The sequence below is a fragment of the Syngnathoides biaculeatus genome, chromosome 10 (genome assembly GCF_019802595.1).
Source record: "Syngnathoides biaculeatus isolate LvHL_M chromosome 10, ASM1980259v1, whole genome shotgun sequence".
Classification (NCBI taxonomy): Eukaryota; Metazoa; Chordata; class Actinopteri; order Syngnathiformes; family Syngnathidae; genus Syngnathoides; species Syngnathoides biaculeatus.
In genome coordinates this window covers 21,239,224-21,253,155 of record NC_084649.1, presented here as the reverse complement: position 1 = coordinate 21,253,155, position 13,932 = coordinate 21,239,224, and the positions used below count along the sequence as shown (strand labels likewise).

At 44.1% G+C, this 13,932-nt stretch overlaps 1 protein-coding gene across 3 annotated transcripts in view; it reads right to left on the bottom strand.

Moving 5' to 3' along the window:
- Positions 1 to 13,932, bottom strand: part of chd5 (chromodomain helicase DNA binding protein 5) — a 53,243-nt gene that overhangs the window by 8,348 nt on the left and 30,963 nt on the right. Inside the window, exons 21-35 of one of the 3 annotated variants that reach the window (XM_061832028.1) lie at positions 13,787 to 13,904; positions 13,488 to 13,612; positions 11,797 to 12,046; positions 10,738 to 10,910; positions 10,351 to 10,525; positions 8,077 to 8,163; positions 6,918 to 7,006; positions 6,466 to 6,599; positions 4,231 to 4,375; positions 3,680 to 3,839; positions 2,993 to 3,057; positions 2,625 to 2,874; positions 1,456 to 1,608; positions 523 to 631; positions 317 to 449 (exon numbers count right to left, since the gene is read on the bottom strand). In XM_061832028.1, coding sequence (XP_061688012.1) covers positions 317 to 449; positions 523 to 631; positions 1,456 to 1,608; positions 2,625 to 2,874; positions 2,993 to 3,057; positions 3,680 to 3,839; positions 4,231 to 4,375; positions 6,466 to 6,599; positions 6,918 to 7,006; positions 8,077 to 8,163; positions 10,351 to 10,525; positions 10,738 to 10,910; positions 11,797 to 12,046; positions 13,488 to 13,612; positions 13,787 to 13,904 — 2,166 coding nt within the window. The remainder of the gene's footprint in view (positions 1 to 316; positions 450 to 522; positions 632 to 1,455; positions 1,609 to 2,624; positions 2,875 to 2,992; positions 3,058 to 3,679; positions 3,840 to 4,230; positions 4,376 to 6,465; positions 6,600 to 6,917; positions 7,007 to 8,076; positions 8,164 to 10,350; positions 10,526 to 10,737; positions 10,911 to 11,796; positions 12,047 to 13,487; positions 13,613 to 13,786; positions 13,905 to 13,932) is intronic. The other 2 variants (XM_061832030.1, XM_061832031.1) reach the window with 2 other exon arrangements.

Below are 13,932 nucleotides of genomic sequence, written 5' to 3'. Positions count from 1 at the left end.
ATACGGTCTTCATTTCAAAGCAGGATTTCTGATAGAGTTGGGTTTCCAGTTAGAAACGGCGTTTCAAATTGGGGTTTCAAGCTAGATTTCCAAATTCGGATTCAAACCAGAGTTAGGAATTCCAAGGTATGGTTTGAAATTATGCTTCAGGTTTCAAAGACAAGGTTGGGTCAAGATTAGGTTTTTAAATTATGGTTTGAACCTAAGATTAGGGTTTTAATACCCAAATCTGGGGTTCAAACTAATCTTGGTAGTGTCAAATTAGGATGTGAAGTTGGGTTTCAAGTGGCAACAATACTTCATATTCATACTTCACCTTGAAGCGTCTGGCCAGGAACTTGTTCTTCATTTCCAGGTAGTTGCCCTTGTGCACCTCGGTCTTGAAGGGCTCGTTGAGGATGGCGTAGCGCGGGTCGTTCTGGATGTCCTGCCAGCGCGCGTAGCCGTGACTCGCGTCCGCCGGTCAAGGGAAACGCACGCACAAGACACACCCGGCAAAGTCGACTTGACGCGAAAGGATACGTGACGATGCCCGCCAGAAGCCAGTAGTCGTGGCGACGGTGCCAGATGTCGGCCATCTTGCCGGACGACAGCGCCGCTCTCTCCTCCGTCTGCCACAGCGTGTGCAACTCTGATGCGATCAGAAAACAGTTATCCATGTATTCAAGGATTTATCATACTCATAATTTATCCATGCAGTGAATATTGAACTTATTATTCTTTATTATTAAGGAAGAAAGAGTAGCTGGTTTTGATTGGTTGTTTTGCTGGCCTCTGCTGGACATCACGAAGAGTGCATACCAAGGTTGAGGTTTTAAATTCAGGTTTACAGTCAAGCGTTTGGGTATGAAGTCAAAGTTTTCCTTTAGGGTTAGGTTTTCAAGACCTTGATTATAGCTTCAAAAAAAGTGTTTGGAACTAGGCTCAAGTTTCAAGACGAGCGTAATTTCCGGCCTATAAACCGTGACTTTTCTCCCACGCTTTCAACTCTGCGGTTTATGCGGTGATGCGGCTAATTTGTGTACTTTTTTTAAACGGCACTCAAGTGGAAAAGGTAAGAGTGAGACTGGTGGAATATATGTGCCAAGGAAGTGACTTTTACCTGTCAGGCCCTGTTAGCGCTGCGCTAGCGTGTTACTGCAGTGTCTCACTGAGTTTTACCAGTATGTTTTTTTTTTTTTTTTTTTAATCGGCCCTGTTAGCGTGGCGGGACTAGCATTAGCGCTAGTGCGACGGCGCTAGCGTTAAACTCTCTGTGTACCTTTTTTTTTTTTTTTTTTGTAAATATCTCATGTTTCAATGTGGGCACTTGCGGCTTTTACACAGGTGCGGCTTACATATGTACCAAATGGTATTTCCTTTACAAATGTACTGGGTGAGGCTTATAACTAGGTGCGCTCTGTAAGCCAGGAATTACGGTATGTTAGGGTTTTAAACGAAGGTTTCAAAGGTCACCTGTGAAGCCTCCATCAGCTATATTGAACATGAACTTGGTTTTGAATCCGTTCTTGTCCTCCTTCCTGGGGTCGTCCAGTTCGTCCGGCGTGTCTTTGTCGCCATTCAGTTGAGCGTCTGCGGCGGCGGAGGCCTCCTCGCTCTTCACCTCATCTGCACCGACAACACGTAGCCCTCGTTAACTTCCTGGATTTGATACACTGACTAGGTTGGGGTTGTCCACTTTTTACGTTGCGGGACCCCTTTTGCGGGAGATATTTGCAATTAGCAAAAACATGACTACAACAAGTACCGTAAATGCCAAGAAATTAAAAATATTGAATAAAATATATAAATTGGAATGTTATGATAACAAATTTTCATTGAGTTACAGAATTTTTTTTTTTAGAATAGTCGTATTTTTTTAAGAAAATAAATCAATGCAAGAACAAACAAGTACTTTATTGGGATGAAAAGTTGCAGAGAAAATAAAGTCGTATTTTGCCCAGAGTCATAACATTGTAGCATTAAAGTTCAAAGTTTAATGAGGGGAGAAAGTCATAATTAAAGTGAATGTATTCATTTTTATAATACCGCGCCATGTATTCTTGAAGAATATGTTTTTTTTTTTGTTCTGGATAAAAAAAATTGAATTCATTCCTGTATATGTAGTTATGTGTGTTTGTGTATATAGATAGATAGATAGATAGATAGATAGATAGATAGATAGATAGATAGATAGATAGATAGATAGATAGATAGATAGATAGATAGATAGATAGATAGATTAGATAGATAGATAGATAGATAGATAGATAGATAGATAGATAGATAGATAGATAGATAGATAGATAGATAGATAGATACAGGGTGTCCCCAAAAAATGCATACACACTTTAAATGATTGTAAATTTGATGTCTATTATAATTAGAATAATATTTAACTTGTAAAAGAATTTACAAATATCATTATTTAAAGCGTGTATACATTTTTTGGGGCCACCTTGTATATATAACTGTAATGATCTTTTTTTTTTTTTTGTCCTTTTGTCGTCTCAAGCCGAGCATAGAAATGAGTACGTAAATTGGTTGATTATCTTTGCAGGTATGAATCTTTTTAAACGAGAGTCCCAACTGATTGCAAAGCAGGTTTGAGCCCCAGCGTCCGCGTGCATTGGTGTGGTGCCTACCCGTTTTGCTTTCCTTCTCCTCGCCGTCCCCTCTCTCGGGCGGCTTCTCGGGCTCTTCGGACTGACTCTCATTTCGAGGCGAGTCCTCGCCGGTCGCCTTCTCCGCCGGTTTGCCGCCCTTTTCGCCCCCTCCCGTTTGGTCCTCGGGGGCCGGCTTGATGCTCTCGTCGGCGTCGGCTGCCTCCTTCTCCTCGCGTTGGTGCGCCTCTTCCTCTTCCTCACGGGCGGCCGTCGGCTCTGACGACGTCTGCTGAGGTGGGACGATGAGGCGAACAATTGAGTGTGTAACATAAATGATACATGATCAAAAATTTACGAGTACCGTCAGAACAACAAGAAGTGCACATTTAAAGAGGAGAAGGACTCACTTCCTGCTCTTTCTTGGCGTCTTGCTCAGCGGCGTCCTTTTCCTCAACGGGACCTTCGGCCTTCTCTACAAACAAATGCACAAAGGCGACTTTCGAAAAAATGACGCTTGGTGCATTCAATGACACCAGGAAATGAGACGATCCAGCGATTGTCAGCAAACTTGGCGCCAACGGGACGGGGATTTTGCAGCCTACAGAGGCGGCTCTCGCCCAATGGGCGATACGACATAGGCAAACACTCAGGGGGTCCTGACTCCAAGGGGCACTGCCAACTCACTTTCAAGATCCAGCCATCCATTTTCATAGCCGCTTATCCTCACAAGGGTCGCGGGGAGTGCCGGAGCCTATCCTAGCTGTGAACGGGCAGGAGGCGGGGTCACGTAAAATGACCCTGAACTGGTTTGCCAGCCAATCGCACGGCACATGGGGACAAAACCGCACAGCCGCACTCACAATCACACCTATGGGCAATTTAGAATGTCCAATTGATGTTGGATGTTTTTGGGATGTGGGAGGAAACCGGAGTGCCCACCTGGAGAAAACCCATGCGGGTACGGGGAGAACATGAAAACTCCACACAGGCGGGTCCGGGATCGAACCCGGGACCTCAGGACTGTGAGGCCAACGCTTTCCAGCTAACCCACCGTGCCGCCATCATTTTTATTTTCGATCCTAATTTTTGCTGACCTGGCTGGTCTGGGGTCCCGGGCTGCGTGGCGAGCGGGCTGGCCTGCAGCGGCGTGTTGGGGTCGGAGGAGACGCTCTCGGTCAGCTTCTTCAGCTCCATGCCGATGGGGATCAAGTCCGGCGAGCTCAGCTTTCCGTTCACGTGCTCGAACTCTTGAACCTGCCGGGAAATTCGACAATCAATAATAATATTATTAATATTGTCGTGATATTAGTTACGTTTCACAGAGAATAAAGAATATATGTCTGTGATTAATGTCAGATTGTCTGTCTACATGTGCTGCTTCAGCATTATGTTCATATATCTGTTACTTAAAGGTTTATAACTACTGCGAATTTGATGCTAGTTACGTTAGCCTGTCGACGTCGTTTCAAATTGTGTGTTAGAGCAGCGGTTCAGAAAATGGACGGGCTTGTTGCAACTATATTTTTGAACTTTGACCTCGGATGAGCTCCTCGAGGACAAGTTCAATCTTGGAAGCATTCAAAAATTCTGTGCTGATGCGTGATTGTCAGAGAGAGCAAAAAGCAAAGGCGGAGTCCGTGTCGACCTTTTTCCGGACCAGCGACATGACGCCAATCCTGGTGAGCACGTGCTGCCGCGACAGCCCCTCGCGCGGGACGCCGTCCGCGAAGGTCTCGGCCCCGTCGGCGCCCGGCTCGCACAGGTGCCTCATGAACAGAGACACGTAGGCTCTGGTCGGATCACAATGAGCAGAGTGTTCATTTTCAAAACGCAAGAAGACAAAGAAGAGACAACGCACGTGGAGTTGAAGACAAAAGGGGAGGGCGGGGTGTGGGTGAGGTAGGGGGGGGTGGGGTGGGGTGGGGGGGGGGTCATTTTCCAGAACAGCTAAGCTAATGAAACAGTCTGCATGTTTACGCAGCAAAACTAAAAATGGACTCAAACGGGCAATGGTAGTCACACAAAATCCGTGTATCATCACAAGTATTCTATTTAGTAAGATTGTACTGCGTAGATGTATTCATTATATTGTAATACATATGTTATTATTATATGAAATGAATGTTAAACATAGTATAGCACAGGTGTTAAAGTCAAGGCCTGGGGGCCAGAGGATTTTATGAGGCCAGTGAAGGCAAATCACGTGTGTCAACGTCCGTGATTCTTGTGAAAATATGTACCGAAAAATTTCTATTTGTCATAACTGTCATGGCCCTGCCGGTCCCCGAGGCGGCACGCACCTGCCGCAATCAGCGGAGGAGCACACCGTAATTCTGACCCAGTTATGTAGAACCAGACGTACGGTCTGGCCTTTGCCAGATCGTCGCTTCATGCCTCGTTCCCGCACTCTCGTAATCCGGTTCCCGATCTCCCGTGTACCGACTCCTGCCGCCCACTGACCTGCCCCCTACGCCCTGACGTTCTTGTCACTGCGGCTCCCGTTGACTGCCTGCCTGATCCCCGACACTGGACCGAATTAAATACTTTTCCCGAACTGCCCCTACGTCTCCCGAGTAGTGCATTTGGGTCCATCCCCGTGTTCCGGTCGTGACAGAACAATCTGACCAGACATGGACCTAGCGGACTCAAAGGTGATTGACGCAAGAATTCAACGCCCAACAGACACAGCAGGCCGAAGAATTTGCTGCTTACGCCCACAATGGGGCCGCAATCTCCCTCCGGCATGGCCACGGCTGATTCTCGCCCATTCAACGGTGGCGACCGGCCCCCTGCTGAACCACGCTCACGCTTCGAACGGGACCGAGCTGCAGCCGACGCTCGTGCACGCCTCGGTAGCCACCGATCCGCTACCGAGTCAAGCCCACGTTGCTGTGGCAACAGACCCGCCGCCGCGCCACGCCCACGTCGCAATTTCGACAGATTCGCTGCTAACGCACGCTCACGCCGCGGTATCCACCGGCGCGTTTCCGAACCGATCCCACGTCCCGGGTGACAACGGACCTCCGGGTGAGCGTCCAAGTAAAATAACGCACTTGGCGAACGAAGACGTTTGTTTTCCTCAAAGACAAAACTAAGAAACTTTCTGCAGAGGACTTAAGTTCCGAGGATAGATTGGATTTAGATAAAGACGAGACAAACTATTTTTCTCCAGTGTCGGGGATCAGGCAGGCAGTCAACGGGAGCAGCAGTGACAAGAACGTCAGGCGAGGTGATTAAAGATTTTTATGGTTTCAGTCATAACGGCCCTCTGAGGGAAACTGTAACTACAATGTGGCCTGCGACAAAAATTTCAAGTTTGACTCCCCGGAGTATAATATAAATATAAAAGATGAATATAAAATAATTCATTGAAAAAACTGCAAAGGCAAAATTATTTTTACTATACAGGTGTTATAAAACAAACAGTAGTAATAATTGTTATTATTATTATTATTATTAGAAGTAGCAGCAATAGCAGTATATTGATATGCATTCCTAAATTTAGATAATACAATATATTTTTAGTGGCTACTCGAAATACAATATAAAATCCTTGAAATATAAAATACAAAAGTTTGCATTTATGTGGAATTTTCCATTGTGTTAGCATTAAGCTAGCAGACTTTTGTCAGATGATATCAAAAAATGAGTAAAACTGATCATAGTGAAATTTACAAAAAAAAGACAAAGTAGTTGGGAAAATTTAGATTTCATTTGAACATTCCGTTCTGTATTTTAGGAAGTTTGGAACTCGAGCACATTTCTATTTTTTCAAGGTAGGTGCTCTTATGAAATCCGGTTTCCTTGGTCCCTTACCTTGAGTGTGTTTGGCATTTGAGTCATAAAGTAGTTTTGAAACGAGTCCAAAACGGAGCCTGACCTGAACTCGCGCTCGCTCTTCCCCCGGAGGTCTCGCACAATCCAGTGGGAGGTGAAGGCGTCCTGGGGGGGCATCCCCCAGCGCATGATGGCGTTCAGGAAGGCTTTCCTCTGCCGGGCGTTGAAGCCCAGCACCTGGCCAGGACGGGTACACATTATATCATATCATATCATATCAATGAGTCATAAAATCCCATTTAGATTTTCAAGTGAAACAAATGCTTGACAAACTGAAATAATTTTACGTTAGATGAAATCTGTTGGCAGATAAAGGACAAGCAAATTTGACTTTTAATTGAGATATTTCATCTTCATTAGATTTTAGGTTTTTGGAGCCTGTTTAAAATAGTCTTGATGTTTGGAATAATTTAAGAGGGACAGACAGATATTTAAAAAAAACAAACTGAAAAGCGTCAGTGCGTTAAATACTTCCTGTGGCCTCACGGTTTTTACCTCGATGCTGCCTCCGACTCGGGCCAGCAGGGGGGGTAAGGGTTTGTCTTTGTCATTCCTCAGATGGCGGCGAGAGTGTCGGCGCCCACCTGTCGCAAAACAAATCATAAAATACAGCAAAGCCTCGGTTCGACCAAATCGGTTTTCGATCGAACGAAAATTGAGAGATTTTTTTTTTTTTTTTGCTTCTGTTTACAAACGAAAATCAATACTCAGACGCCCCGACAAAACCCAGAAATAACGTATTGCGCGCGGCCAGACCAGCTGACCCACGACGTGCTTTGTTGTGGATTTCCACGCCGCCGAAAAAACCTGGAAACGACATAATGCGTGCGGCGCAACCACCGCATTTTTCTTCTTCTGTATAATGCAGCCTCTGCACACAGACGTGTCCTGGTCTTCTTATCGAGGACTACCGTATTAACCCCCAATTATGGCTCCAAAGGGGGCCGAGTCGCTGCACATGCGGCAATGCACTCCCAACCTAGCGTACTCTACTACTAAAGTATACATTTTAAGCAAAGAATAAATATATTTCTTAAATTATTTTATTATAAAAAGAATTTAAACTATACATGCATTTCTACTACGCGGTTTATTATCTGGAAAAGCTTAAAAAAAAAAAAAAGCTTTAAAAAGCCTAATTTTTTTGGCTTGGAACGCATTATTTCTTTTTACATTCATAGAAATGGGAAACATCGACTTGGTTTTTGAACAAATCGCTTCTCGAACCGTTTTCTGGAACGGATTGTGGTCGAGAACCGAGGCATCACTGTACACTTCAATATCATGCAGTAATACCACAACTATTCACAATTCGCTATTGGCATATTAATTCATGTTGTCTTTTCTATGGAACCTCTTTCTATGTAGCCCAAGTCACAAAAAAAGAAAGTAGGCGTTGGTGACAAGGAAGTACGTTGAACTGATGCAGCTCAACTGAGAGACAAAGATCTTTTTATGTCTGGGAAGAGTCAGGTTTCGCCTGGGTTGTGATGGAAAGTCTTCACCACATGTCAGGCATTCATTTTTCAGACTAATGTAAGAATAGTTTTAAATGATATGAAAGTGTTTATTGTTCAAGCTGTTAATTCAGGCAATTCTAAGCATTTGGGGCGCTCTCGCGAGAAAAACGTCACCTCCGTGCGGTTGTCCCTACCTTCCGGCCTCTCCTCGAAGTCTTCGTCCTCGTCCTCGGACCCCACCGAGTACTCCGACTGGTTGTCTGAAACATCATCCTGCCACTCTGAGCACCACACATCAGAGACAACACAGTACATTGCTTCCGTCGGATGCCACCCGGGGGCGCCGCGCCAGCCAGCTCACCAAGCGCGCCCTTGTATTGAAGATACGCGGAGTGGGAGAGAGCGAGAGAGCGAGAGAGCGAGAGACTGCTCTCCCAAAAATGGTGGCCCTCTCATGCTGGCTGCTGTTGAACTGTGGCACTGAGCACCTGGAGAGGGCTCGAATGGCGCAAACTCGTGCGCGTTATCGAGATTCAGAAAGCTTAAAATGTCTTGAATTGGACCACCCCAAGGTGCAGAAGCTAAGATGGACTCATGTAGAGTCACGTAATTGGAACACGTACCTTCCACACGGCATAAAAATTTAAAAAATTGGAAACTTGGAACACCAGCACGTCATGTTCGTGTGCGGATTTATTTGGTCGAAACTTTACCGTGGAACATAAGTAATGTAAGTCATGTCAGATTGTCTGTCTACATGTGTTGCTGCAGCATTATGTTCATTTCGTTATTTTTCACCGAGAATAAAGACTACGCACCTGCGAGTAATGTCAGATTGTCTGTCTACATGTGTTGCTGCAGCATTATGTTCATGTATCTGTTACTCAAAGGTTTAGCACGCCACGTTCGTGTGCGGATTTATTTGGTCGAAACTTTACCGTGGAACATAATCCGCTCCATCAAGCCAGCAAGCGAGTCGACCTCGGGTCTCGCTGAGGTCGGCGTTCGACAGCTGAGGCTTTGCACTTTTGAGAATGCATTTCTTTCATCCATCCATCCATTTTCTTAGCCGCTTATCCTCACAAGGGCCGCGGGGAGTGCCTATCGCAGCTGCCAACGGGCAGGAGGCGATCGGCAGCCAATCACAGGGCACATGGAGACAAACAACAGTCGCACTCCCAATCACACCCAGGGGCAATTTAGAGTGTCCAATTAATGTTGCATGTTTTGGGGATGTGGGAAGAAACCAGAGCGCCCGGAGAAAACCCGCGCAGGCACGGGGAGAAGATGCGAACTCCACACGGGCGGCGCCGGGATTGAACCCGGGACTTCAGAACTGTGAGGCCAGCGCTTTACCAGCATCTCCACCCTGCCGCCCATTTCTTTCATTTCAAATCAATTTGTCCAGTAGGAAATAAGGGACGTTTCAGGATGCAAAAGTTTATATAACATATGTATTATTTATGACTTACTTATCAAAATTCACATTTGAAAAAGATTTTCATACTGCCTGTGATGCGGTGGATGCCGCCTCCTGCGTGCCTTTGGCTCCGGCACTCCCGTGACCCTTTTGAGGATATGCGGCTCTGATAATCGATGGATGAATGGGTAATTCTAGATCTTTTTTTTTTTTTTTTATAAAACACTTTTTGATGTATTGTAATTATTATTTTATAATCCATTCAACAGTCTTTTTTCTTTTCATCCTTAACTTTTAGTGAGTAGTATAAAGAAACGTTCATCAATGTCAAGTACCTCAATTTCCGGCCTATTAGCCGCAACTTTTTTTCACACGCTTTCAACCCTGCAGTTTATGCGGTGATGCGGTTAATTTGTACATTTTTTTTCTAACGAGCGCAAGGGGACGCTCGAGCGGAAAAGATGAGAGTGAGATGGGTGGAATATATGTGCCGAGGAAGTGACTTTTACCGGTTTGGCCCTTTTAGTGCTGCGCTAGCGGGTTACTGTCGTGTCTCAGTGATCTTTACCTGCGCTGTTAGCACGGCACTAGCGCTAGCGTTAGAGTGGCGGTAGCGTTAGCGCGGTGCTCGCATTAGCGCGGCGCTAGCGGTAAATTCCCTGTGCACCGTCTTTCTTTGTAAATATCTCGTGTTTCAATGTTGGCACTCGGGGCTTTTACACAGCTGCGGCGTATCTATGTACCAAATGGTATTTCCTTTACAAAAGTACTGGGTGAGGCTTATAACCAGGTACGCACTGTAGGCCTTTTTTTTTTTTTTTCCTTTTTTTTACCATTATCGATATTTTATACATATTATGGATATTTCGTTTTTTAAAAATATGGTTTCATTCTTGGGTGGATAAAATGTTGGGCCTTTTCCAGCTTTAAAGTTCCACTGTAAACGTACAAAACGTCCTCCGGGCCTGCACTTTCCCGGGTCGTGCCGCGATTAAAAGTTCCCACGGGCGCTAGCGGGCTAAAGCGGGCGTCTGCCGGCGACGCCTACCTTGGTCCTCCTGGGTGGTGTCGTTGTAGTTGACTTGTTTGCGGATGCGCTTGCCCTTGCCCAGGTTGCGGGCCAGATCCTCCTGCTGCTGCTCGTAGTGGTGGCGCAGGAGCTTCTCCCAGTAGTCCGGGTCCACGTTCTCCTCCTGTTTGATGATCTCACGCTCCACTTCCTCCTGCGCACAAACGCGCACGGTTAGCTTGCGTAGGAGCGAACGTTAGCGGTCTCCATCTTTGCTAAGTGCTCCTTCTCATCTCAAACTGTGAGATGCATGAAAAAAATTTTTTTATTTTTTTTTAATAAATATATATATATATATAAAATATCTAAAACATTTCAGTGGAAAAGAGCTAAGGTGTCAAGGAGGAGGGCAGAGCGCTCTCTCACCTCACCGTCCTCCTCTTTGACCACGTACTGGGCCACCTTGAAGGAGCTGAGGTACTCGTTCATGTTCTGGATCTCCGTGTCTTCGGTGGCGTCCTGGCTGCGGTCCAGCAGCTTGGAGATGGCGTCGTCGTCGTAGTGGATCACGTTGCCCTCCTCGCCGTCTTTGTTGTCACCTGGCCAAAGCAACGGAGCAGCAAAAAGAAACTCTTTCGGACAATGATTCAGTTTTAAATTAAAAACAATTAGCAGGATTAATTTTATTATAGTGGTTGTTTCCTGCCTGATAGCGAGAATTGTTTTTAATATTTTGTTTTATTATTTAGTTAAGATAGCTAGATAAAAAGGGTCAACTTTATCTACTCCATATATTTTTCAAATAGGTACAATCTCAATAATAGATATAAGAAAAAAAATAATAAGAAGAAAATTTTATTTTTTATATAATATCAAATAATAAAATCATTGTTATCAAACAAAATGTGAAAAAATGAAAGAATACTTTAGTATAACAAAAAAAGAAGAAAAGAAAAGAAAAATGAAGTAACAATATTTTATTACTGTGGTTGGAGTTCATATTTTTATTTTGTCCATTTTATGATAAAATAAAACAATTAAGTATGGAATAACAAATGTATGTTGCAATCTCAAATTTTATTTGAGTAAATTAAAAATATATTTGTAATTCATGCATTTGTGTAAGGATCTTTTTTTCCACTTTCATTAAGATACAGCAACAATTTTAAAATACAAATTTTATAAAATAATACGTGTCATAATACTGCAATCAAACAATATTAATAAAATTAAACTAATAGCACTACTATATTACATTTTGTTTATAATTTTGGTGGTAGTTCCTTATTCATGGTGACAGTTTGCAATATTTTGGTCAAAATTTAAATTCATCAATAAAAATTTATCATTGAAAAAATAAATGTAATTTATACATTTTGTAACAAAATACTATGTGTTTTATTGCAAACAAAATATTGATTTAGTATGGTTAAAATAACAGGAAATGAGATTACTACAAATATTAATGTCTGAAATTATCCGTACCACCCATGTTGCGGGCCGCCTCCATCTCATCCTTGAACAGCTCCTCGGTGCCGAACTTGAGGATGTCGTCCAGCTCCTGTTTGGACATGGAGCCCGTCTTGGAGCCCAGGCCGGGCCGCACCACCAGGTGGGTCAGCATCATCTTCCTCTTGGCCACCTGAGTGATCCTCTCCTCCACCGAGCCCCGCGTCACAAAGCGGTAGATCATCACCTTCCTGTTCTGCCCGATGCGGTGCGCTCGGCTGAAAGCCTGAAAAGGAATCGCCATCGTCAATAATACGGTGCAGCGAAAAACACGCAGAAACTAACGGTTTAAACCTTAACTACAGCAAGCGTGATGATCCCAAAACATTGATCCACTATCTGCATCTGCCGAATGCGCACCATTTTGCTTTTCACCTTCTGGTGAGGCGTTTACGCATCCGCCATCTGCCATATTAACCCTGAGAAAATCTGATCGTGTAAGATTGTTTGAAATGCCAGCAACAAAAAATTTTGGAGCTTCTGAATGATTTGAGGGCTAACCTGGAGCCGGTGACTGATCTAAAAAAAAAAAAAAAAAAGACTGGCGCGCTCATTGATCACCAAAACTGAAGTCGCCGTCCGCCATCTTGATACTCCCAAAACAACCACGCCGACCTGTGCAGCGTTAATCGCCAGTTTCGTGGCTATGAGAAAACAGTTCACAGGTAAGTTTGAAAGATTTAGTTTGATATTGTTAAAGTTTGTTTGTAAAAGTTTTTTTTTTTTTTTCTGATGAGCTTAATTCACTTGAAGAAAGTTTTGTTGACGGTTTTTGTTGTTCACTGTTCATTCTCTGCTTCACCTTTATTGGCCAACAGTTTTTCATGAAAAAGCGATGTCAATATTTTCCAAACTTCATCAGCGGGTAAGCAAGAAAATACATTTTCTGTGAAATTTTTGATGAATTTCATAATACAGAACCCTGCAAATTGAATTTGATTTTCAAATGCGACGAAACGTGTTTAGATTTTCTGCCTGAAATAGGACGTCGCAGAGACAACTAATGAACAATGCGTTTAGCGTGTATTCCTTCTTTCCAAAAATAAATCTAACTGATTGACTTAAAATTGAATGTTTTTATGACAAAAAATGCTCAGTTTCTTTTGCTATGTTTTGATGATAGTGCTTCACAGCATATTTCGGGAAAAGTTTACATGTCACGGAAATCGGGCCCTAGGTAATATGCAAGCTTTCTTATTAGTCACGGTGTTCTATGTCTTCCCTTTGCACTTAGCTTTTTTTTTCCGGCTTCATGTTCCCAGAACTGAAAAAATGTCCAGCTCCCACGACCAGTTTTAATTCTAAATGCCAAACTTTGAGGAAAAACCCCACCATAATCCAACCTGTAAACCGTGGCCTCCACATATTTTGGGAGTACCAAGATGGCGGCCAGCTGGCTTCAACCAATTGACATATCTCTCAATGTGAATGCGCTATCCAGTCTTTTTTTTTTTTAGATCAGTGGAGCCGGTCACAAGAAGGAATCATGATTGCCTAGGACAAAAGCTATGTTTGCCACCATCTTGTGGAACCTTATGCGATAAAAAAAAAATTCAAAAGTGTGTGGCTGCAGTGGAATAACACAAAAATACAACTCGCGGCTCGCGAATCAGTTGGAGATTCCCCACACGCCAAATTAATGATGAGTAACGTGAAGGAAAGCGAACCTGGATGTCATTGTGAGGGTTCCAGTCCGAGTCGTAGATGATGACGGTGTCTGCGCTGGCCAGGTTGATTCCCAGACCTCCGGCTCGGGTTGAGAGCAGGAAGCAGAACTGCTGAGCGCCCGGTGCTGAACACCAAGAACACAAAGGTCCAGTGTTACGTGATCGCGGTTTGCAAAACACGTCGCCCTGATTGCAGACGGAAAAAAACAAGACTCGCATTCTGTGGTTAGGTAGAAGTATAAATTGGGATTCAACTCCTTTACCAGAGTAAGAGACTCAATTTGGTTTCCCAAACCCACCGTTGAAGCGGTCGATGGCCTCCTGCCTCAGGCCCCCGGTGATGCCCCCGTCGATGCGCTCGTACTTGTAACCTTCAAACTCCAGAAAGTCCTCCAGCAGATCCAACATCTTGGTCATCTGCGCAACAATCCAAAACCATATTGCA